The 26,264-nt window shown below is 42.1% G+C and overlaps 1 protein-coding gene across 1 annotated transcript in view; it reads left to right on the forward strand.

The window, feature by feature from the left end:
- Window positions 1-210: 210 nt before the first annotated feature.
- The window catches only part of WEE2 (WEE1 homolog 2 (S. pombe)), a 32,174-nt gene continuing 6,120 nt past the window's right edge, over window positions 211-26,264 (forward strand). The window contains exons 1-11 of the mRNA XM_010855027.1: window positions 211-555; window positions 7,220-7,416; window positions 9,645-9,696; window positions 11,599-11,771; window positions 13,151-13,272; window positions 19,481-19,627; window positions 20,223-20,330; window positions 20,462-20,547; window positions 21,389-21,559; window positions 22,427-22,569; window positions 26,144-26,258. Of these exons, the coding sequence (XP_010853329.1) occupies window positions 211-555; window positions 7,220-7,416; window positions 9,645-9,696; window positions 11,599-11,771; window positions 13,151-13,272; window positions 19,481-19,627; window positions 20,223-20,330; window positions 20,462-20,547; window positions 21,389-21,559; window positions 22,427-22,569; window positions 26,144-26,258 (1,659 nt within the window). The remainder of the gene's footprint in view (window positions 556-7,219; window positions 7,417-9,644; window positions 9,697-11,598; window positions 11,772-13,150; window positions 13,273-19,480; window positions 19,628-20,222; window positions 20,331-20,461; window positions 20,548-21,388; window positions 21,560-22,426; window positions 22,570-26,143; window positions 26,259-26,264) is intronic.

Genomic DNA, 26,264 nt, shown 5'->3' on the forward strand with positions numbered 1-26,264 from the left:
GGAAATAGGGAGAAGCTGAGATCTTACAGGTGCACTGTACTTAAGTGAGAAAACCAACGGCATGTCTCCGTGTAGCTGTTAGTTGGCCGAAGAAAAGCAGGGCTGGAACTGGGGAACGTGTCAGCTTACATTCTCTCTCCTCCTTGTTTCAGTAGCTCTGTTTCCTTCTGCTAGGCCTTCTTGCCCAGGTGGTAAAGCTCTTTGGCTGAGATGGGTGACCACAATGAGAACAAAGAACTGAAGCAGAAGTTAAACTTTTCCTGTTGTGAAGAGGAGCATGAGAACAAGGGGCAGGAGGAAGCACAGGAGAGCGAGGAGGCCCAGACTCAAACCCCAGAGAGGCCTAGAGGTCAGGATTCAGAGGTGAAGCTCACACCTCCCAGGACGCCCCTTGGTAACGAATATGACCTCAGCGCACTTTACGAAAGAGACCAAGCGAGTCCAGATCAGGGTCTCAGGACTCCAGTGTCACACTCCCTCGCACGCCCTGAAACACCACCAGCCCCACCAGACAAGAGCAGGCCGTCACACTGCGAGAGCCCCTTCACTCCCAAAGTAAGTCCACTATGGGGGGAGAGGGAGCCAGGCCACCTAGGCCTGTGGTCCTTCAGTTCAGCTGATAGAGAATGAGGGTGCAGTCCTAGGCGTGTGACGGATGTGCTTCATGCTCTGTATATGTCTTCAATTATGTATTTGCTGGTGAAAATGAAGAAGAGTCGAAAGCTACCATAAAACAGAATTAAGTATCTTGCCAGATGTCTACTGAAAACCATTGCTGTAGGCCCCAGATAAATCTTGGATGGGGAAAACTTTCCTAGTGAAAGAATACTGGATCTGGAAAAAATAGAGGTCTATAGGCCAACCTGTACTCTGTTGTTGTTTAGTCGCAAAGTCATGTCCAACTTTTTGTGACCCCCTACGAGGCTCCTCTGTCCATGGGATTTCCCAGGTAAAAATACTGGAGTGGGTTGCATTTCCTTTTCCAGGGAATCTTCCCGACCTAGGGATCAAACCCATGTCTCCTGCATTGGCTGGCAGATTCTTTACCACTGAGCCACCAGGGAAGCTCAACCTGTACTCTACCTATGAGAAAACCAAGGTCTTAGGAGAAAAACTGGCCTGTTATTCAGCCAATGGGAGCGAAAGGACTGGATATGCAATCTTTGGAGCTTAGTCTATTGTTCTTTATATTATGCCAACTAGCTGTATTTTTCTGTGATTATTTACTATTATTGCCTAATATGTTTACTTCGCTGTTTGAACATATATATATCTATATATATCTTTGCTGATGCTCTTTTCAGAAAGAAGTCCTCACCCTTTCTTGGTCTAGTGATGAACAGGCTCTTATAGGTGAACAAAGAGGTAATGTTGATACTACTTTATAACTTGAGGATGGCAACAAGCAAAAGTCCCGAGAAAGCATTTTCCTTTCTCTTTTGCTGTGCTTGGTCTCCTATTACATCATGCATTCTATTAAAGCTAGGATTGGACAGGGGTACCTCTGATAGACTGGTGCCATGGCACAAGAGCCTTAGGCCTGGAATTAGCTCTGCTTCCTGCTGGCTCAGCTTGAGGCACTTAAGATCATGGCAATAACATCTCTGCTTCCAATGGCAGCACAGTCACTGTCAGAGGTCTCCTTTGTACCTGCTGAGGGTGGTTGTCACATCTACCAGGAAATACCAGGCTTCTTGTCTGAGTGGTAGACAAATTACTTTCATACCTTCATGCATCCATCTGTGGGGTTTTCAACGGTCCCTATAACCAATCAATCATCCATTTATTTTTTGAGAACCCACTGTGGGCTGGGAGCATATGGCAGTCTCCAGGAGGGGAGATGTGTCTGCAGATACCATGTGGTAGGTGATTCAGGAGTGGTCAGAGTTCTCCGGGTGGATTGTTTCTCAGTGGCTGGTCAGGAAAGAAATGAAAGTAAAGCAAGTATAAGAAGGTCAATGAAAGTTGGTATGGCTTTAACGCTTGGCATTTAGGGGGAGAGTGGATACAGAGCATATGGTTCTGAGCAAGAGTGCCCAGGCAAGGAGACGGCGTGGTATGTGTATTTTCATTCATTCGCTGAAGACTTTTAACACCTTGATATGCTAGCAGACCTTCTGCTGATAAGCCACACACTGCCTCAGCAAGTGCCTGCAAAATGGTGTGAGGCAATAGCTCACTGTAGTTTTGACTTGCATTTCTCTAATGATTAGTGATGTTGAACATCTTTTCATGTACCTCTTGGCCATCTGTCTGTCTTTTTTTTTTTTTGACAAATGTCTATTCAGGGCTTCTGCCCAGTTTTTGATTGGATTGTTTGTTTCAGTGATATTAAGCCTCACAAGCTGTTTGTCAATTTTGGAGGCTAAATCTCTTGTCGATTGCATCATTTGCAAATGTTTTTTCCCTATCTGAGGGCTGTCTTTTGATTTTGTTTATGGTTTCCTTTGCTGTGCAAAGGCTTTTGAGTTTAATTAGGTCCCCTTTGTTTATTTTTGTTTTTATTTCCATCATTCTGGGAGACAGATTGAAAAAGACATATAAAAGTAAGCAATAATAAGTTAAGAGCAGGTATGCCAGAGGAGTGGTAGTGTGGTGAAAATTAATGAGGCATGAAGTCTCAAGACAGCCAGGAAACCTTTCCAAAGAAAGCAATGTTTGAGAGCAATCTTACAGAATGAGTTGGAGTTTGCTAGGAAGAGAAGGATTGAGCACTCAAGGCCAAGGGAAAAATATCTACTGAGTCCTGGAGGGAAAATATCATGCCACACCTGGAAGACTACATGTTATTCAGAGCAGCAGGGGTCTGGGTGTGCAAGGGGGCAGGTAGAGGGGCAAGAGTAGGTAGGTAGGTAGGAGCTAGACCAAGATTTTATCCTGAAAGTGTTGAGAGAGCCATTAAGTGGTTTTGGTCAGAGGCATTTTTGAGAAATCATGACTTTCATGTGAAGGATGAAATGGAGTGGGAGAGACCAACGAGGCAGGGCAGTGTTCACAATAGATCTGTTGAGAAAAGAGAAGGGCCTTTTCTCAAAAAGGCCTGAACTAGGACAGTGGTGGATTGTGGTAAGCTGAGAGATGTTTAGGAATCGGTAACTGACTTGATGGAGGGGTTGTTGGGAAAGGAGTGGTCTCAGGCGCTGTGAGGCTTCCTGCTTGTCTGATTGAGTAGGTGGTACTTTGAATCAAGGTAGGTGACATTAGAGGATGTATAGGTTTGGAGAAAGAGATATGGTGTAAGTTGTTGGATACATGGCTCTGCACTGCAGGAAAACAACCCCAGTTGGAGAGCTATACTTGGATTTCACCGGCATTTCGGAAGCTGTTGAAGCCATGGGTGTGTTTAAGTTTATGTAACCTGTCTGCCAGAGTAAGAAGAGAAGTGGTACAAGTTAGGAACTCTAGAAATACCAAGATTTAAGGGACAGAAAGAAAACAGAGCCTGGGAGGGAAACTGGAAAGCAACCGAAAAAGTACACACTTTATGAAAAATATAGCTGGGATCAAGATCAGAGGAGAGAGGCCAGGGTGATGGTAATTGGTGATGTTATACTAAAGATGGGCTTCCCAGGTGGCTCAGTGGTAAAGAATCGACCTGCCAGTGCAGGAGATATAGCAGATGTGGGTTTGATCCCTCAGTCAGGAAGATCCCCTGGAGAAGGGAATGGTAACCCACTCCAGTATTCTTGCCTGGAAAATATCATGGACAGAGGAGCCTTGTGGGCTACAGTCCATGGGGTCGCAAAGAGTTGCACGTGACTGAACACACAACACACGTATACTAAAGACAGGGATGCAGAGCAAAGGAGGATTGGCTTAACTCAGCCTTGCTGCAGGGATAGGACCAGAAATCATGTGAAATGACCAGGTCACCATAAGGCCTTCCTAGCAAAATTATCTAGATATAGAAGAGTTTCCTTAGGGGGTAGCAAGTTCCCTGTGGCTAAATGTGTGGAACACTAGTTGACGACTAGTGTAGGAATACTGTAGCAGGGATTCGAGCATCAGGAAGCTAACAGTTGGTTCAGTTCAGTTCAGTTGCTCAGTCATGTCTGACTCTATGCAATCCCATGAATCACAGCACGCCAGGCCTCCCTGTCTATCACCAACTCCTGGAGTTCACTCAAACTCATGTCCATCGAGTCGGTGATGCCATCCAACCATCTCATCCTTTGTCATCCCCTTCTCCTCCTGCCCCCAGTCCCTCCCAGCATCAGGGTCTTTTCCAGTGAGTCAGCTCTTCGCATCAGGTGGCCAAAGTACTGTAGTTTCAGCTTCAGCATCAGTCCTTCCAATGAACACCCAGGACTGATCTCCTTTAGGATGGACTGGTTGGTACTGGGCCTTAAAAGTCTTTCCCAGTCCCTGTGATGTTGTGTCTTATGGGAGGTTGCCACCTTCTCTCACCATCTTCGGAAGTCAAGGAGCTATTCCCCAAATTTCCTTTCTCTTAATCACTACTATAAGAGCTGCTACTTACACAGAACTAGCTATACTCTCTGGGACACACTTTTGCTTTCCACCTGGTCCTCTTTCCATGTTTTCAGTCTGTTTTATTTCCAAGCAGAGCTCATTTTCATCATAAATCTTCTTGCAAACTGTGTTCTTTTGGATTTCAAAAGGATTACTCATAATTCTGTCACTCTGGCAACAAAATCTGTATTAATATCTTTCCCTATATTTTAAGTGGTGTTCACAAAATCAGCCTTCATATTTCTTGACTAGGAATTCCGGTACTGTCTGCCTTGATACGAACACTTTCTCTTACTTTTAGCTGAAAGGTTTCTAGGCCCTTTTTGTTGTCTTCGAATTGCAGCAACTGGAATTTTATGTGCACTGTTCCAGGAGCGGGTGCCCTACTGCTTCGTACGTGACAGGTGTAATTTTATTTTCTGTGATAATCAGCATCACACACACACAAAATTGCTTCAGAAAAATGATTTACTATAATTCTAAATTCGCTTTCTGAATCACATTGACCATTGAGAAATACCATATTGTATAGTTTTTATTTCTTTTGAACCAATACTCAACCCTTACAGTAAACTTATGGGAAAATTGATCGTTGTTGATGGCTTTGAACAATGATAGCCCCAAGGTTGTTGACCCTCTGAACTCTAAGACCTATGTAGTTAAGTCGCTCAGTCATGTCCGACCCTTTGTGACCCCGTGGACTGTGTAGTCTACTCTGTCCATGGGATTCTCCAGGCAAGAATACTGGAGTGGGTTGCCATTTCCTTCTCCAGGGGATCTTCCCGACCCAGGGATTGAACCCAGGTCTCCTGCACTGCGGGCAGATGCTTTAACCTCTGAGCCACCAGGGAAGCCTAAGACCTATGTAAGCCCTTATCAAAACTCTTCACTGAGTCCATTTTTCCTTCTTTTAAAACAATGGTAGGTTACTATGTGTACTCTGTTGCTTCCTTCATTTCTGCTTCTATCAATCATTTGATGAGTATTTGTTAATAAGTTCAGGATACATTCCTTGTAGACTCACATCTTTACCTTTTTATGTAGTGAGTCATGTTGTAACCTAGCTTCAGCTTCTACACTCAAAAATCATGGGCAGAGACAATCAAAATGGTAAGAATTCTTTCTGAAAGAGCCTCACAATACAATGGCTATAGTTAGTCACTCAATTGTGTCCTACCCTTGGTGACCTCATGATCCCTAGTCCGCCAGCCTCTTCTATCCACGGAATTCTCCAGGTAAGAATACTGAAATGAGTAGCCACACCCAAAGATTGAACCTGGGTCTCCTGCATGGCAGGCAGATTCTTTACCATCTGAGCCACCAGGGAAACCCAGAGTAATTATACTGTGAGGTAATATCTTGGCCCCAGGGTCTACTACTGTCCTCTTGAATCTATACCACAGCCATTCCTCTGGCTCCTGGTGCTTAGGTCATAATAGCATCCTGCTGTCTCATCAGAATTGTTTGATTTCTTACCTCTGTGGTTTGATTTAATTCTGGTTAGGTTTTAGGCTGGTGCTGTTTCACTGTACCCCACTTGGAGTGGTAAGTCCTGCATGTTTTCCTATGGATTAGTATGCTAGTTACAGCCCTTGCAGAGCCTTGCATCTTAAGGGCTTAGACTATTCCTTTTCAATCTCTCTACCCCATTTCATGGAGCTTCTCTCAACTGGTGCTACATTTTAAGTGGAATTGGAAACTTCTTCCATGCTTAGTCTATGAAATCTTTCCCTTACAAAGTGATTGTGAGCTGCTGACTAGTGGACTTCATGTTTTTTAAGAGCTGGAATTCACCCTTCAGCACTTAGCCCAGCAAGAACCCAGGTCTCCAGAATTACAGGCAAATCCTTTACTGTTTGAGCCACCAGGGAAGCCCACCTGCTACTTGCTGCTGCTGCTGCTGCTAAGTCGATTCAGTCGTGTCCGACTCTGTTCGACCCCATAGACGGCAGCCCACCAGGCTCCCCCTTCCCTGGGATTCTCCAGGCAAGAACACTGGAGTGGGTTGCCATTGCCTTCTCCAATGCATGAAAGTGAAACGTGAAAGTGAAGTCGCTCAGTCGTGTCTGACTCTTAGCGACCCCATGGACTGCGGCCCACTAGGCTCCTCCATCCATGGGATTTTCCAGGCAAGAGTACTAGAGTGGGGTGCCATTGCCTTCTCCGATCTGCTACTTAGTAGGCAACAAATATTGGTATGAATAACTGAGGGGAAATTAAAGTATACACTCTGGGAGCCAAAATGCCGGGTCTTTTAGAGTCATTTTTGTTTGTCTAAGCTTCAGTGTCACCTTTAAAAAGCTGGAGGTAGGACTAGAACTGGTGGTCTCATAGCTGGCTAACCAGAATCGCCCAGGGGAAGCAGGTGGAACTTGACACAAGTACAGATTGCGTGAGAGTTGTACACCAGTGTGAATGTACTTACTGCCACTGAACATACTGAACGTAACAGTTAAGTATGGTTAAAATAGTATGTTTTATATTCTGTGACTTTTACCACAATTAAAAAAAAAACATTAAAATGAAAGTACAGATTGCTGTTTGGATCCCATGAATCAAAATGTCTAGAGGTAGTCTGGGGATCTGTATGTTTCACAAGAGGACTAGTCACCATGCAACTAGTTTGCACTGCACCAGGTACCTTCTAAGATCCCTTTCAGTGTTAACTACCTAACTGATACAGAATCTTTTTTTTTTTTTTTTAAATTAACTCCATTCTGATGTGCCTTTTGTCATCCTCATTCAGGGCCAGGTGAGCCAGTCAATGATTTCTTCAACAGGGAAGCCTCTCCCCCGAAGCTCTAAGCATCTGAAGCTCACACCCGGCCCCTTCATTGATGAGATGACCTCATTGGCTCTGGTCAACATTAATCCCTTCACTCCGGAGTCCTATAGAAAACAATTCCTTAAATCCAATGGCAAGAGGAAAACCCGTGGCGATCTGTAAGTGTCCTGTTGCTATGACTCTTGAGAACTGGTCTTAACTATTGTCAAAAGGAAAGGAGAGTGTTAAAGACTAGCAATAAACAATGTCTGTTTGAATGATAAACATTATGTTTATATATACCCTCCTTCCTAAATGTCAGTGTTGGCTATAACCTTCTTCATCACAGAGATCCTAACACCTTTCCATAACGAAAGAAAAGAAAGAAAGTGAAGTTGCTCAGTCGTGTCCGACTCTTTGCAACCCCATGGACTGTAGCCTACCAGGCTCCTCTGTCCGTGGAATTTTCCAAGCAAGAGTACTGGAGTGGGTTGCCAGAAGTGCACAGTAAAATGCCTTCTCTTGAAAGAACAGAGCAGAGTAAGTGAAGATCTAACTTTAATATTAGGAAGTGTAACAGGCGGTGGAATTGCTCTCAAGGGCTCCCCTCTGGTTACTATGAAGCTTCCAGTTGGGGAAGGTGTCATTCTCATTTCAGAGAGTACATTGCTGTTTTGAATTCAGTGGTATGACTGGCAATGAGAGCTGTAGAGCCAGAATTTGAACTCCTCTGCAGGTGATGGAAGATTGGCTGAAGAGAAAAAGAGCGTTGCTTTTGGAGGTGCTAATAGATGGAAAGCTGACTACACTATTCTAGAAAGGTCACTCGGTGGCAGAAATTGACTACATAAGGAGTTTGCAGATTACTCAGGGGCTTTTTTTTTTTTTTTTTTAAGTGACCCTATCCATATTGGAGAAGGAAATAGCAACCCACTCCAGTGTTCTTGCTTGGAGAATCCCAGGGACGGGGGATCCTGGTGGGCTGCCGTCCATGGGGTCGCACAGAGTCGGCCACGACTGAAGCGACTTAGCAGCAGCAGCAGCATCCATATGTGAGGGAGTGAAGGGGTACTTGCTTTCATTTTTATTTATTTATTTTTTGGCAGCATATGGGATCTTAGTTCCCTTTCCAGGGATGGGGGAATCTGTGCCCCCTTCAAGGAAATGAGGAATCATAACCACAAGACCATCAGGGAAGTCCCACAAGGACATTTCTTTATCTTCAGTGCTGCTTTTTTTTTTTTATAGAATGGAAGCACCTCTAAAACAGGCCAGTCTTTTGTGCTCAGATGTACTTGGCAAAATAAAGGTAGAGCTAACAATCTTAAAGTCTACAGAGCATTTAACGTGTTGTGTTCTTTTGGAATCAGTGACCCTATATTAATCAGCCTTGTAGCCAGAATAGGCTTCTCTCAATACTGTTTCTTGGATCTTAAGTAAATAGGACTCGAGCACAAGTACACTGGATCTATTCTTGTTACTGAGTATTCCACTGGTTTTTAGCTCTTCAGGATTCTTTGTAAACCTGCAGAGTGAATGGACTCATCTCTCACTGAAGCTAGCAGGAAAAGACTGCTGATTTGAATTCCTGACCCTGAAAGTGATGACGCTTTCATAAAATCACTTAGTGATTCTGAGAGGGTATTTTCCCTTCTTTTTCATTGTGGTGGTGTTATTTTATAAAGATTAGAATGTAGTATTAAATTTAAGTCACAAGTTTGCCTGCATCAATTTCTTTGTGTGAGTATAATCTCCTCCATTTGCCATTTTGACCCTGTCCTTGTCCAGAAAAGAAACCTAACTGATCTAGAAACTGAAATTTTGTTTAAAGATTCCAGAATGCATCTGCTCGTGCCAAAAGAGAATATCCATTAGAGACTTCAGCTTATTGAAAAGTAATTGAAAACATCTTAGCTAGGATTAGAGTGCATTTTGCTATGCCTACAGTCAGCTTGTGAACCTAAGATAGGCCAGGCTCTGGGGAGGCAAGCATGGCAGGGGACATGTTATACTGCGGGGCTGAACAGCCTTAGAGTTCCTCACATGTTCTGTAAGCTCTCTTGACTCCATCTCAGCATACCTTGTTCTGTTTGTCTGAAACCCTTTTTCTTTTCTCTTAGCTGGTTCCTCCTCATTTTTGGAATCTTAGCTTATATATCCTCTTTTTTGCAGAAAGGCTTTTACTTTCAAAATAGAGTACATAGTACTGTCTAGAGTATTCTTCATATCTTGTTTTTAATACTGTCCTAGGTTCTTGTATTAAAAACTTCTGTTTATTCCTGCTTCTAAATATAGACTGAAGAGGGAGAATAATTGTCTTACTTACTTGTACTGTACCCAAACCCAGCACAGTACCAGGGTCCATAAGTGTTAATCATACACTGATAATCATTTTTTTCCCCCCAAGTGAGGAATCCAGTCCAGGAGAAGGCAAGGGAGAACAAGGGCTGCCTGCTAAGGTGAGCACTGCTCTTTGGTCCAGATGTTGTAACACAGCCATTTCATTCTAATACCTCTTCTTTCTCCCTCCCTCCCTCCCTCCCTCCCCAAACCTTGACACTTGTAGTAAATATGTCTTGCAGGTGAATTTATCTGGACTGTAACCAGGGTCTATATTCTTAGCTAGTTGTTACTTTATCAGACAGTGTCTAACATCTATACTGCTGAATCATTACCTTGGACTATTCTTAAATTCAAAGCTACTGTTTCTGTCTTTGATCTGGGGGAAAGTTCTGTATTCCTGGGATATAGAAGTAAAGGGAACATCAAGATATCTAAGGTCCAAAAAGGAAAAAAAAAAAACCAGAAAAATAGCGTAAAGCCAGAGGTTTATATGTAAAAGTTTTAGCTCTTAAATGTGTCAATATTTATTGATTTTATAATGTTCACAATCTTTGATCTAGTATCACTCATTTGATAATCTAAACTAAGAAAATAATGCCGTAAATATTACCACCAGAGATGTTTGTTTCAGCCTTAACTATAAGAGCAGAAAAAGAAAAGAAAATAGGGGCAGTACCAAATATCCAATAATGGAAGAATGGTTATGTAAATTAGACCATAAAGTCAGTGGAATATTAAATTGCCATCAAGGTGACATGTTGGACATAGGCATGTTTTCATGATATTATAATGTTCCTGTCCGTACAGGGCAGGGAGGACAATGGGGAAGGGGCAATATGGATAGTAAGCTGGTACTTGGTGTCTGAGATGAGGATATAAGGGAGCAGGTAAGCACTACCAGAGCCTTCAGGCCTCTGATCAGAGGTGAGGATTCCTCATGGGAAACAATTAGGTATGTCTCATTCTATGGCATCATTTCACAAAAATAATCTTACTGATAGAGGAGACAGAGAAAGGGCTGGCAGCTGGAGCAAGTCCAGAGATGGAGGAAATTGAGCTTGAGACTGGTAAGGGCAAGGGAAATTATCGATCTTGTTGATGAAGACTGACTGGGCTTGGATGTTGAAAATGAAGACCTGGTAAGAGTCAAGATTTTTTAAACATTTAAAGTTAGAAGGAAAAAGTTCTTGCTAATGGAGATATTGGGAAAAGGTGATTTCACAGGGATGAATCAGTTTGGACTGAGATTCTTATAAATCTATGGATATTTCCATCATCAGCTACTGTTTACTGAGAATTTATATATATTCGTGATATATGTGATTCTCATATAATATTTGAAAGGACCATGAGACATAGTTGCTCTGATCCTCATCTGACAAATGAGAAAACTGATACAGGAGTTCAGTGACTTGCTCGAGTTCCTTACTTAGCAATGAGTGATGTCACGGTTGGCCAGTAGGGGGAGCGGTTGCTGCAGCTGAGCACACAGTCTGAAATAAATCAATTTGACAATTTTGTTCTCTAGACTAAGGCTTTGGGGGAAGCAAACTAAAAAGTATGTTTATTGCACTTAAGATGAAACATTAGCAGCCAGAGTGTGAGACAAGTAAGCAAGAGGCAAAGCGAGGTGTTCTGTTTGACATCCTCCTCCAAAAGCCCGTCACTCCTTTCTGCTGAGGACAGTAGCTCTGGCTACGGGGGCAGTGTTCCTTCCAGGGACAAATAGAGGGAAGAAGACCCAGGCAGAGGAAATAATACAGAGTAAGATTTAATAAGTTAGCCAAGGGAAATGTCGGTACAGCGTTGTATGGAAGGCTATAAAGAGCACAGAGAAGGTAGTCAGCAGCTGTGGCAGGGCGGTGGGAAAGGGGTGCTTCTTGCCACCATGAATATTGACACAGACAGAATCCAATGGATTTGCCTCAAAAGTATTTTTGGAAACTTAGGGAAATTGAGGGATATAATATGCCTTAATTTTATTCTAAACTATTTCACTTTTTGCTAAAATATTTCAGAGATGTGTCTTACGAGAAACCAACATGGCTTCCCGCTATGAAAAAGAATTCTTGGAGGTAGAAAAAATTGGGGTCGGGGACTTTGGTACAGTCTACAAGTGCATTAAGAGGCTGGATGGATGTGTTTATGCAATAAAACGCTCCACGAAACCTTTGGGAGGATTATCAGATGAGTGAGTACCTTTAAAATGTACTAGAAATACACACTTGGATTTATCAAAACATTTTCAATAAGAGCACTGATGTCATTTGCTACTGTTAAAAATTCAACCTTACCACTGAAAGTTGTCTCACATTTGTAACCTTTCTGAATTTTTAAGATCAGAGATAAGTTATTTCCTGAAATATACCATGAGCAATTGGAATTGTGTTGTTTGTTTGTTTTGTATTTCTCATGGCTTTTACTACTGGTCTTACTACTTTTTTTTTTTTTTTCTCTAATGAATGGATTTAGGAAAGGATCTTCTGGTATCTGTTTAGTTCATCAGAAATACTACCAAGTTATTGTTAACTTACTGGTTATCTCTACTTTGTATTAATAATAAATTCAACAGTCAAGTTTGAAAAACTCCAAGCCAGGAAAAACTAACAAAAATTTAAATTTCATTCCTAGAACTAATTGTTCAAAAGTTCTTCCTTTTCACAAGGAAAACAAATATGTTCAGATTCAGCCATTGCTTTTTGTGAACTCTGGGAGATATAATACTAAAATGCCGAATCTTAAATTAGTCTTTGGAATTCTTTGTTTATATACTGAAATCGATCAAGCACTGCATTTTGCTTCTTTTTTTGTGTGTTGGATTTCCTATTCCATGATGGATATCTGTCTTCAGCACTGTCCCTGTGGCTACATCATACCAGCAGAGTTTAGTATTGACTATAATTAAGGCTTCCCTGTCGGCTCAGTGGGTAAAGAATCTGCCTGCAATTCAGGAGAAACAGGAGACCTGGGTTCGATCCCTGGGTCTGGCAGATGCCCTGGAGTAGGAAATGGCAACCCACTCCAGTAATCTTGCCTGGAAAATTCCAAGGACACAGGAGCCTGGCAGACTATAGTCCAAGGGGTCGCAAAGAGTCGGACACGACTGAGCGACTAAGCACACACACAGCAACTGTCTAGCTTTCACAGGGATGGTAGAGGGCCCATCGCAATATCCACAATCAAGCACATTTCTTGTTAAGCCCATCAGGGTTTTTAGATTGTGAAAATTAGAATCAAAACAAGTCTGCTCCTGGGGTAACGGACACCTAAGATGCCTCTCTACATATATCCTGTTCAATGAAAAAAACCGTGGACTTGGGCCCAGGACAACCAAGGTTCTGGTCTTAGATCTGCTATCACCAGCTCAACTTTGGGCCAATCACTTAACCCCTTAAAGGCTTCATCCTTGTTACTATATCATAGAGAGGAGTTACAAACATTAAATGTGATAAGATAGTAAGTAAGCAAGCAGTGAGCATTCAACAAATGTGAATAATGCCTCATATCTCATCTTTAAAGAATTTGTATGTGTGTTATTTTCAGTTTCCTCAATGCTTTCCCACCTCTTAGGACTCTGGCTATGCATGAAGTTTATGCCCATGCGGTGCTGGGACAACACCCCCATGTGGTGCGTTACTACTCTGCGTGGGCAGAAGATGACTACATGATCATTCAAAATGAATACTGCAATGGTAAGTATGTGGGCTCATATCTATGGAGAGGGAGGATTAGCTTTTAAGTCTTTGGGAAAAAAAAAAATCTTTGCTTTCTTCTTTTACTTAATAGCAGGTATAGCAGAATCATATCTAAAATCTGTACTACTGTTTTGCTTGGAAGCAGAGAGCTGGAGGAAATGAGTTGAGCTGGAAAGGAATTTCAGGCTTATGCTATAAGGTGTTGCTTTCAAAGCTGATGTGTAGTTGGTACATAGGACCTATCACGTCCTTCACACTTTAATTAATACTTAGAAAACTTTTATGCTAGTGGTTTGAATGGTAAATCATCTTTTTACCATTTACTAGGTGCTCTAGAAGAGGTAAGCCATAGTCTACTATTTTGGAGGAGGGAGTGGTAAACTTACATAGCCAACTTCTGATTAATTTGAAAGTGGATTCCTGTGTTTGGGGATTGTTCATGTTTCTTGCTGCTTCTTACTTTGGAGCTTTAAGTGTTCTCACAAGAGTAGGGGCATGGGGTGGGGTGCTGGGACTGAAATCTAGTGACTTCAGATACATCCTCCTAGGTCCTTCAGGACTATGTATACACAGTAACCAGTAAAACTTCTTTCTGGGCTACCTAAATCACAAAGTGTGGTCCTTTGGATTAACATATTTCTAATCCATGATTTAATAGTTCTTATCTATAATTAAGGGGTTACATAACAGCAGTTATGTATTGTTATTCTTGGAAATACATTTTCATCAAAACATCTAGGGATATAGTAGGAAAGTACTACCAATTGGATAGAAGATCATCATCGTTTTACGATGCATCCACATTTTGCAATCCATATTTTAGCCCCAGTAATACTGGATAATGGCATCCCCCCAACATATACACCTGCCCTGAGTTTTTTTCTTTTTTAATGGTGCAGTCTGACTTTGGGTAAGTTTAGTTATTACCAGATAGCTTGGCTTTTGAGGACAGTGATCAGTGATAAAGCTTCAACACTGTATATAAGATTACTTTCACCAGTAGGTAAGTAAATAACATTATGAGATGCTAGAAGCATAGAAAATGGTACACATATTCTACGAGATAATAAATTGGCGTCTTCCTTGTTATTTCCTTATAGCCTGATTTCCCCATAGCCTTACTTGTGAACTTCATGAGTTTTTTTCTTTAATAAGCTCACCCCAAATCCCTTTTTATAATAGTTTCTTTGGGTTAAAACGAAATGGACCCTTTCCTTATACTTGTAATTGAGTAGTTGAGACCTTTTTTTTTTAAATCATCTCTTAATTTCTTCTTATCATAACCTGAGAGTCCCTATTCTTTTTTTCTTCCCTCTCTCTATAGAGAAGATTGATTTTATTTCCGTAACATTTACCTATTTACAAAGATAATATCAAATTTAAAAATCAGTCAATAAAGCAAAATTAACAAATTTTAACCTGTGGGCAATGTAAAATTTTAACTGGGGCAATGTAAAAGTTTCAAATTTTCAAAAAGAATAAGATGAAGCAATCTATTACAAAATCATCTCATTTTTTTCAACATTTGAATATCTTCTTCGGGCTTGACACTCTATTAAGCTTTTGGGTGCAAAATCCTGTAGAGTGAGGTAAGTCCTTACTTCCAGAAGCTTTATTCCATTTGCTGTCTTATAATGAGCACACAAAGTGGCCAGAGATGGTGAATGTGGGCAAAGGTAGCAGGGTGTGGTGGGATGGGCCTGGGCTTTAAAGTCGGCAGACTGGAGTTCAAAGCCCAGCTCTGTCACATAGCTGCCTGCCATGCAGGAGACCCCAGTTTGATTCCTGGGTGGGGAAGATCTCCTGGAGAAAGGATAGGCTACCCACCCCAGTATTTTTGGGTTTCCCTTGTGGCTCAGCTTGTAAAGAATTTGCCTGCAATGCAGGAGACCTGGGTTTGATCCCTGGGTTGGGAAGATCCCCTGGAGAAGGGAAAGGCTACCCACTCCAGTATTCTGGCCTGGAGAATTCCATGGACTATGCAGCCCATGGGGTCGCAAAGTGTCAGACACGACTGAGTGACTTTCACTTCAGTTCAGTTCTCTCAGGATCACTGAGACATCATTTAATCTCATTGAGTAATGAGACAGTAGTATTTACCTAACTGAGTCATTTGCGAAATTATCAACAGTGTATGTCAAATGCTAGCACATCATTAAGTCCAAATACATAGTAAGAACTTGGTAATACTTGTTATTAGCATAGCCTGAGAAAATGTCATGAAGGAGCTAAGACTTGAACGAGACCTTGCAGGAGGATTCCTTGAGTTTATGGAAGCAGAGGGAAGACCAGCATGCAGGCTAGAAGCATGGACTGGGCTTGCGTCTGGCCTAGTAGATAGAAAGGAGACTAAACAGGACTGAGCTGACCCCGTAGGAGGAAGTCAGACCAGCAAGGTGAAGTGTGGGAAGCCTGTAGTGGGCGTTGAAAGCCAGCTAGTGAGTGTGGACTAGATAGATGTAAGATACTATGGGAAATCAGTGTTTGTTCATTGTGGTGCTTCAGCTAACTTCACTCTGCTGCTGCTGCTGTTGCTAAGTCACTTCAGTCGTGTCCGACTCTGTGTGACCCCATAGATACTTGCCAACTCAAACGTAACTGAGATTTAGCAAATGTAATTCACATACATTGAACCTTTCAAATGTGAACTGATAATGGAAAATAAAGCATGCTCTTTTGTGGGACTTCCTGGGTGGTACTAGTGGTAAAGTACCCCACAGGCCAATGAAGGTAGACGTAAGAGACACAAGTTTGATCCCTAGGTCGGGAAGGCCCTCTGAAGGAGGGCTCAGCAACCCACTCCAGTACTCTTGCCTGGAGAATCCCATGGACAGAGAAGCCTGGCAGGCTGCAGCACATAGGGTCGCACAGAGTTGGACACGACTGAAGTGACTTCGCACACTTGCAAATCTTGTTTGTCGTTTTGGATAATCCATGTTGAGACTTTTCCCGGTGGTGGTGGTGGTTTAGTCGCTAAGTGGTGTCGGACTCTTGTGACCCCATGGATTGTAGCCTGCCAGGCTCCTCTGTCCAGGGGATTCTCCAGGCAAGAATACTGGAGTGGGTCTAAGTAAAGGATAAGAAATCCTAAGTATGTGTCAGGTAGCCGGTGCTTCTTTCCTTCTGCTCCCACATTCTCTCTCTCCCGCTCTGTCTCACCTCTCCATCCTATGTCCTGTTTCCCCATACCCACCCTTACCTACCCATATCGACCCAAGCCCCTCTACCCAGCCTCTCATAGCAGTCAGGGTGGAACATGCATGGTTACGGTTTTAACTTCAATTATAAATTAGGTGATGTAGATAACATAGATTTTAACTGTGAGAGACTAACAGTCATCTGATTTGCCTCTTGTCCCTCATAAACCCTGAACCAATCACAAGTTTCCACCCTCTCTGCCACCCTAGCCAAGGTCCCCTACAAGGTCACCTCTGGGCCAGCCTCAGAAATCTGAGGTCTCCAGTAGCCGGCTGATTCTGCAACAACCAGGATTCTAACCGGCTCAGCGCTGGATAATTACTCTCTCCCTGTGTGTGTGTGCGTGCTCAGTCGCTTCAGTCATCTCCGACTCATTGTGACCCTATAGGCTGTAGTTCCGCAGGCTCCTCTGTCCATGGGATTTTCCAGGCAACAATACTGGAGTAGGTTGCCATGCCCTCCTCCAGGGGATCTTCCCGATTCAGGGATCAAACCCGTGTGTCCTACATCTCCTGCTTTGGCAGGCAGGTTCTTTACCACTAGTACCACCTGGGAAGCCCAATCTCTCCCTAATCGCAGAGTATTCTTGTGACGTCTTCTGGCGTAGAAGTTTTACAGAGCACGATCCCCTAGAATACTGGTTCTCACATTTGCTCAAGTGATGTGACATCCAGAAGTTGGAACACCATGAATACAGGTTATATTTTCCCACCAGATAAGGGACAATTTTACCAGCAGAAAAGTAGGCTTGTGTCATTGGCAGCAAAGTAGCATAGTGAGAATACAAATACATAAATAAGACGTGCTGTTGAACTGTTGGCCTGCTTTTTGCATTTCATTGTCAGAAGGTATTTGCTATTTCTTTGTTTTGGCATCTGTTAGGTCTTATGAGCAGACAGGAAAACAAGTATATGTTTTTCTGAAGTATCTTTTCTCCTACCAAGTGGGGCGAGTACATTTATCTAAAGGAAGGAAGTCATCAACTCATCTCACAAAGATGGTTTGAAAAGAACTGCCTGGGAGCTGGCTGTATTCCTCCTAGGGCACCTCCTAAGGCACCGAGCCAACGCCAGGGGCTACCTTGGGTTAAGGAGCTAAGGCTTCAGTGCACCCGGGTGAGATTAGGAGGGATGAAGTTTACAGTTCATTCAGTATTGCTATGTCTGTAAATGCATGAAAGTGAAGTGAAATGAATTAGTCACTCAGTCATGTCTGACTCTTTGTGACCCCACAGACTGTAGCCCGCCAGGTTCCTCTGTACATGGAATTCTCCAGGCAAGAATACTGGGATGGGTAGCCATTCCTTTCTCCAGGGGATCTTCCCGATCCAGGGATCGAACCCGGGTCTTCTGCATGGCAGGTGGATTCTTTACCATCTGAGTCACTGGGGAAGCCCCCTGTCGATGGATACTTCTTGTTAATACTGTTTAGTAAAGAACAGTTCATTATGCTGTTCTGTAAGTGTGTGGACAATCAGTTTTAGCTCAAGCAAAATAAGGATATTCTAATACAGTAATACGAATGAATACTTTTCAGTAACTTCTCTTCTACTGTTTTATCACTTGGCTAACTTTAACACTACCTATAGAGATTCTAAGTAATTGAAAGTGCTGCTATCACTGGTCTAGTTCCCCTTACTAAATACCTAGTTCCCCTTACTAAATACCTATCACACTTCAGGGGATTAGAAATCCCTCCACTTATAATCTAAAGGAACATATTAAAGGAATGCTAAGTAACTTACGATGCTTATTTCTTTCCATACATTTCATAGGGGCCTTCACTCAGTCTTTCCCCTCTGTTGCCAGGATAGACATTCAGTTCAGAAAATACTGATTACATGCCAGACCATGGGACAGGAAGGATGAATGAGCTGTGGGCCTGTCCTAAAAGAACAGCCAGGCTAGTGGAGACCCAGGGGCCTTGATGCAACCTCCCTTTTCCTCCATCACATCTCATAAACTCATCTGAAACTTCACCTCAAGGTGGCTTTGTTTATAATAACCCCAATGTACTCTTTATTTATTCTTCCTTTCTAATGTCATCTACAGTTCATAAATTCTTTCCTAAGGTGATTCCCAGGGAAAAACAAAAACCTTCTACTTTAGCCCTTTTTTTTTTGTTTGTTTCTGAAAGGTGCTGAATTTGCCTTTCTGAATTTATTTGAATGTGGCAGTTCAACCTTTACATTCAATTTTACGTAAGAGAGTTTTAAATATAGATTTCCTTAAAAGTACAGTTACCATCTCAGACCCTACTGCTCTGATACACACCTGAAGGGGGGATTTACAGGCCTTATAACTGATGGGGGTCCCAGAATTCCCTAATTTGACTGAGGAGGCTACAGACAAATGCTACTTAATGAATCAAAAGGTTGAGAAGCATTCTAATGCCTTAGGGCAGGGGCGTCTGAGGTCAGGTAGTCAGATGAGCTCAGGGCTTATCTTTTTATTGACGACAGTGATAGAGTTGCTACAAACAGTGGCTCAAAGAGGGTTTAGGTGTACATGGAGGTTTTATATTTTCTTTGGGTCATCCATCATTAAATGTTCTTATTTCGTGATATATATTTTAATGGAAGGAAACTTGAAATCAATTACATTAAAGTTACTAATGGCCTATAATCACTAGCTTGACACCAGATTGGAATTATTCATCGACACCATAGTAGCTATATGACTAGGCGTGGCTGATCTTCTGTTGATAACAAGGTAAAGCTTTTTAAATGTTAGTTGGGGGCATACTCAAGGCAATAGAGCCACATATTGGTTACCTAGGATATAGCATTTTCTTTTCCTCTTTAAAGAGGAAAGCCCTTATTCTTTCCAATATGTTTGTGGTATAGACAGGGAGCTGATATTATGTTTCACACCGACACTGAAGCAGTTTAGACTTGTTCGACTGAGTTCATTCATGAGGAATGTATTGAATATGTACTAGGCTTTCACATATAAGATTCACACTTTTTTCTCTCACTTGGTGGGGCTATTCTGTTGTTCTTTCCTAGGTGGGAGCTTGCAGGCTGCAGTAACTGAAAACACAAAGTCTGGCAGTCATTTCCCAGAGCCCAGACTCAAGGACATCCTTCTACAGATTTCCCTCGGGCTCAAATACATCCACAGCTCCGGCATGGTGCACCTGGACATCAAGCCCAGTCAGTCCAGCTCTCCTCTGCTCCTCTGGCCGTGTTGAATTCCTTCCCCATTGTTGTCAGAATCTGTGCCTGCATGACTGTCAAAGAGGCTGTTAGCTGGCAGAATCCCTCCACGTCCCTCTCCCCCTGCCCACATTCCAGTTAAACAGCTTTAACTACTTTCCCATTGCGCCAAGAGGACAGAAAGAAAAGACTCCCAGATAGTGAAGCCCAAGTATGAAAATAAGTATTGAATTTACTGCATAGATAAGAGATTGCATCCTGACTGTTTACAACTAGTGGGTTAAGGCACTCATGCATGTGAAATGCAAGGAAATGTTGTTACTATCCTGTGTTGTTGATTATTTCTTTGTTTTGAGGTCACCAGCCTCTTCAAAGAGGTTTGAGGTTTAAGTTCCACTGAAATAGGTATTATCAATCACTGAGCTGTTTGGAAGTAGTGTGAGAGATTCCATGGAGGAAAAGAAACCTTGGTAGTCTTGTTACCTGCACACACAGAAGAGGAGGAGGATTGAAATGTCATTTACAGAAAAGAATCTCTGAGGTGAAAAGGTTTAGGAATCATTCCTTACTACAGTTCTGTATTTTTTTTCAGGTAACATCTTCATTTGTCATAAGATGCAAAGCGACTCCCCCGTAGTCCTGGAAGAGGCTGAAAATGAAGCTGATTGGTTTTTCTCTGCTGATGTGATGTATAAAATTGGTGAGTCTGTGTTGTAACTTGATTGGTATACTCTTATCCTACAAAATGTATGCTGATGACTCTAATCCGTTTATTCCAGTTTTAAGAAAAACATGCTTTGAAAGAACTCTACTTCTTTTTTCTTTTTTTAGGTGACTTGGGTCATGTGACATCAATAAGCAATCCCAAAGTGGAAGAGGGGGACAGTCGCTTCTTGGCTAATGAAATTTTGCAAGAGGTATAGATTTGGAGAACAAAGGGTTTTTAATAGTCCCTTGAAATGTTTGCAAAGAGGGTGGCTCAATCAATGGATTAATCACCATTTTTACTGTTTTTTTTTTGTAAAGGTCCTTTGCTATTTCTAATATTTTTTAGAATTCTTAGCATTATGAATTTCCTAGCAGGAAGGAAGCCTTTATTGGTCCAACCCAACCTTTATCATGCGACTAACCTTTTGACAGCACCACCAGTCTTGGTCACTGAAATGGCCTTCAGTTATTGCTCATCTTTTAACATGTCTATGAGTCTGGCCTAGGAAAGATATAACTTTCTACAGGATGATAGCTGGGGGAAAAAAAAGGAGTCTTTCCTCTTTATGATCAGTCAATCTAAGTTTCAAGCCTCTTTGAACCTGAGAGAACAAAAGAGTGCTGAGATTCTGCCTCTGACTCTTCAGGGCAGCATATTTTTAAAAAAATTTTATTTAGTTTTTAATTGGAGGGTAATTACTGTACAACATTGTGATGGTTTCCGCCATACATCAGCATGAATCAGCCATAGGTACACATACATCCTTCCCCTCCTAAGCCGCCCTCCCACCTCCTTCTCCATCCCACCCGTCTAGGTCATCACAGGGTACCAGCTTTGGGTTCCCAGGACCAGGGCAGTATTACTCAGGTGGACTGATGCCCTGTCCTCTGTCTTCTCTAGAAAGAGACTACCAACCATAGCAGATACGACCTCCCCACTGTGTTTGTTTAAGGTCATGCGCGTTCAAGCAACTCTCTTACCAGTTGTGTTTTAGACTAGACACTCTTCACTTGGCAAAGTAACCAGCCTTCCTGTCTTCTGTTTTGAAGAATTATCAGCACCTCCCCAAAGCAGACATATTTGCCTTGGGGTTGACCATCGCGGTGGCTGCAGGAGCAGAGCTGTTGCCCACCAATGGCACCGAGTGGCATCATATTCGTGAGGGGAACCTTCCAGACATTCCTCAGGAGCTCTCCAAGGAATTCCACCGACTACTCGAGGTGCTGTCTCTTGTGAAGAAAAGATGGAAATGTCTTTTTATTTTTTTAATGTAGTGGCAAATAGATGTCCATCTATTTCTGTGTGTAAGTCATTCTTAGAGTTAGTTGATACTTTTACTTACTGAGGAGCTCAGTGTTGGTTCTGTGCTAGGTAATAAGTATATGCTAATTCACTTAATTCTCACAACAGTCCAGAAGGTGAATATTGCTATTCCAAATGCCAGTAAAGGAAGACTGAGTTTCAGCAAAATGTTGTGACTTGCTCAAGGCTACATACTAAGTAGTGGAGCGGACTCTGAACACTGCTCCTCAAATGGAAGGGTCAGTGTTCTCTTCATTATTTGAAACTAATTGCTGTTTACAGTTCGGTATATTCTACTGTATTCCAGTCATCGTAGGCTATAGGCATCCTCTGAAGATAAAGGCTATAGGAATACTGTCATGGTGGGATATCCTTAATTAATCTTAAGTGAAAACTGGACACATGGTGGAAGTGAGTGAGCTGAACTAGCAGTTGGGTAACCCAGGTTTTAGCCTTGGTCCTGTCAATAACTTGGACAAGCCACTTTATCTCAGGACCTCAGTTTCCTCTCTTGAAAATTAAGGCATTAGACTAGTTCATCATTCAGTTAGCTTTAAAAGCTGATACTTGAGAAAGTCAAAGGTATGGATGATGGATGCTATCACATATGGATGGTATTTCTGTCCTGGGTGGAGCTAAGTTTTCATTTATTTCTTCCCTTTGCACAAAGGAGAATTGAGTTTCAAAAAAACCCACCAGCAGAAGCTGGGTTGGAGTTGGTTGGGTGGGGGGATTTTCCTAAGAATGAAGCTTCTGTTTCCTCCCTTTTGGTCCCACCTCATCAGAGCATGATCCACCCTGATCCAGCAGAGAGACCGTCTGCAGCAGCTCTGGCCAAGAGTCGAGTCCTCTGTCCCTCCCTGGGGAAAACAGAAGAGCTTCAGCACCAGTTGAACTTGGAAAAGTTCAAGACAGCCACACTGCAAAGGTAGATTTTTGGATGCTGGGGTTGAGGAAGAACCTATTTATGCGGTACTCACAGTGACACAACTGGTCTGGTGTATCTTTTCTATGGATTCAAGTGGAATCCAACATTGTGACACAGAGGCTCCTGCTCACAAAGAGGGGCCCTGTGTAACAAGGGGCTGGATGCTCTGTGAGTAGACAGCTCGAGAGAGACAATTCCAGTTAATGCAAATGAATGCAAGGAAATACTGGTAAAGAAAAATTAGGATTCTAAGTGACAACAGTGTTCAAGTAACTGGTAGATGACTACCCAAAGTAAGATAACCATAACTAAGGTGGGAAGAGACCCATTAGAAGTCCATTAAATCATGGGGCAGACAGATATTCTGTCTTGATTGTTACAGAGCCTATGGCTGATTCATGTTGATGTATGGCAGAAGCCAATGCAATATTGTGGAGCAATTATCCTTCAAGTAAAAATAAATAAATTAAAAAAACAGCAAAAAAAAAATTCTGTCTTGACCCATGTTTAAGACAGAGGTATTTTTCTAAGCCTAAGGAAGCAATCCTATTTCTTATGCATGTAAGCTTGTATTCATGCATGCATTTATTAATCTATTCCTTCATTTAACAAGTAGGAATTAATTAGATAGCATGGACCTGGTATTATAAAGGTCAGGCAGTGATGGTTGAGCAGGATCCTGAAGGCATTTAAAAATAATCATTACATCCAGTGAATTGTTGAAAATATAAAAGGAGATGAAAAGACCCAGCATCAGGGGCATTTCCAATGAGTCAGTTCTTCACAACATGTGGCCAAAGTATTGGAGTTTTAGCTTCAGCATCAGTCCTTCCAATGAATATTCAGGACTGATTTCCTTTAGAATGGACTGGTTGGATCTCCTGCAGTCCAAGGGACTCTCAAGTGTCTTCTCCAACACCACAGTTCAAAAGCATCAATTCTTCAGGGCTCAGCTTTCTTTATAGTCCAACTCACATTCATACATGACAACTGGAAAAACCATAGCTTTGACTAGATGGACCTTTGTTGGCAAAGTAATGTCAGTTTTTTAAATATGCTGTCTAGGTTGGTCATAACTTTTCTTTCAAGGAGAAAGTGTCTTTTAATTTCATGGCTGCAGTCATCATCTGCATTGATTTTTGGAACCCCCCCAAAATAAAGTCTGCCACTGTTTCCACTGTTTCTCCATCTATTTGCCATGAAGTGATGGGACTGGATGCCACGATCTTAGTTTTCTGAATGTTGAGCTTTAAGCCAACTTTTTCACTCTCCTCTTTCACTTTCATCAAGAAGCTCTTTAGTTCTTCTTTGCTTTCTGCCATAAGTGTGGTGTCATCTGTATATCTGAGGTTATTGATATTTCTCCCGGCAATCTTGATTCTATCTTGTGTTTTGTCCATTCTAGCATTTCGCATGATGTACTCTGCATATAAGTTAAATAAGCAGGGTGACGGTATACAGCCTTGACATACTCCTTTTCCTATTTGGAACCAGTCTGTTGTTCCATGTCCAGTTCTAACTGTTGCTTCCGGACCTACATATAGGTTTCTCAAGAGGCAGGTCAGGTGGTCTGGTATTCCCATCTCTTTCAGAATTTTCCACAGTTTATTGTGATCCACACAGTCAAAGGCTTTGGCATACTCAATAAAGCAGAAGTAGATATTTTTCTGAAACTCTCTTGCTCTTTTGATAATCCATGGATGTTGGCAATTTAATCTCTGGTTCCTCTGCCTTTTCTAAATCCAGCTTGAACATCTGGAAGTTCACAGTTCACGTACTATTGAATCTGGCTTGGAGAATTTTGAGCATTACTTCACTAGCATGTGATATGATTGCAATTGTGTGGTAGTTTGAGCTTTCTTTGGCATTGCATTTCTTTGGGATTGGAATGAAAACTGACCTTTTCCAGTCCTGTGGCCACTGCTGAGTTTTCCAATTTTACTGGCATATTGAGTGCAGCACTTTCACAGCATCATCTTTCAGGATTTGAAAAAGCTCAACTGGAATTCCATCACCTCCACTGGTTTTGTTCGTACTGATGCTTCCTAAGGCCCAATTGACTTCACATTCCAGGATGTCTGGCTCTAGGTGAGTTATCAGACCATCGTGATTATCTGGGTCATGAAGATTTTTTTGTATAGTTCTTCTGTATATTCTTGCCACCTTTTCTTAATATTTTCTGCTTCTGTTAGGTCCATACCATTTCTGTCCTTTATCGAGCTCATCTTTGCATGAAAAGTTCCCTTGGTATCTCTAATTTTCTTGAAGAGATCTCTCGTCTTTCCCATTCTGTTGTTTTCCTCTATTTTTTTTACACGGGTTGCTGAGGAAGGCTTTCTTATCTCTCCTTGCTATTCTTTGGAACTCTGCATTCAAATGGGTGTATCTTTCCTTTTCTCCTTTGCCTTTAGCTTCTCTTCTTTTCATAGCTATTTATAAGGCTTCCTCAGACAGCCATTTTGCCTTTTTTGCATTTCTTTTTTTGGGGATGGTCTTGATCCCTGTCTCCTGCACAATGTCACAAACCTCTGTCCATAGGTCTTCAGGCACTGTCAGATCTAATCTGTCTATAAGATCTAATCCCTGCAATCTATTTGTCACTTCCACTGTCTAAATATACTTAAGTCCAATTTCTTTTGGATACACAGTCCATCTTAGAATGATTAGCTTTAAAGTCCTCCCAGATAATTTCTTGGCAATGAGTTGTGGAAACTCTAATGAAGACTTTAGTGAAGTAATCCTTCCTTGTAAGCAACTTCCTAATATTTTTTTTTTTGCTCTATTTCTGCTAACAAATACAAATATATATGCTGTCACAGGACTATAAGTATTCCTCAAGGTGTGGTGTGTATATCTGTGAAGCCGGATGTGGACGCACAGGTGTGTGTCATCAGTCCTTCCCAGTAGTGAGCACCCATCATGGAAATGAGGCAGACGCCTTCTTGAAATTGTCTAGACCAGGGGCTGGCACACTCTTCTGTAAGACCAAGGTAGTATTTTATCCTTTGTGGGCCATATGGTCTTAGCTGCAATGACTCAACTCTGCTGGAGTGATATGAAAGTGATCAGAGACCATACAAAAATGAATGTGAATGGCTGAATTCCAGTAAGACTTTATTTACAAAAACAGGTGGCAGGCCAAATTTGACCCATGGGCCGTCCTTTGCTGACCCCTGTAGAGTCATCTCCTTATTTCTCTTTAATTTTAAAGATCATTTATGCCCCAATCAGTAGAATTCTGGAGAAGTACCACTCCAGTACTCTTGCCTGGAAAATCCCTTGGACGGAGGAGCCTGGTAGGCTGCAGTCCATGGGGTGAAGAGTTGGACACAACTGAAGCAACTTAGCAGCAGCAGCAGTAGAATTCAGCAAGGCAAACTTGCAATGTGTTGAGGCACTTGTGTGCTAGCCCTTTCTAAAGATAATCACAGGAGTTAATTTTCTATTCTGTGTATCATTCATGCTTGTTTTTATAAATACTGAAATAAAAATAAAAATCTATGCTGGTTTTGATCGTAAATATCATCTCTAATTTAGGACCGAGAAATGTACACTTTTCCTTTTTCATTGTCAGGGAACTGAAAGAAGCCCAGCAGGCCCAGACCCCCAAGGATGGCCACAGTGTCCCCGGGGTCTCTGATACCCCCACCGGGTTAAGAAACGCCAAATGTCTGGTAGGAGGAAAGAGTGCCAAG

The sequence above is a fragment of the Bison bison genome, unplaced genomic scaffold, assembly GCF_000754665.1.
Source record: "Bison bison bison isolate TAMUID 2011002044 unplaced genomic scaffold, Bison_UMD1.0 scf7180017864352, whole genome shotgun sequence".
NCBI classification, from domain to species: Eukaryota; Metazoa; Chordata; class Mammalia; order Artiodactyla; family Bovidae; genus Bison; species Bison bison.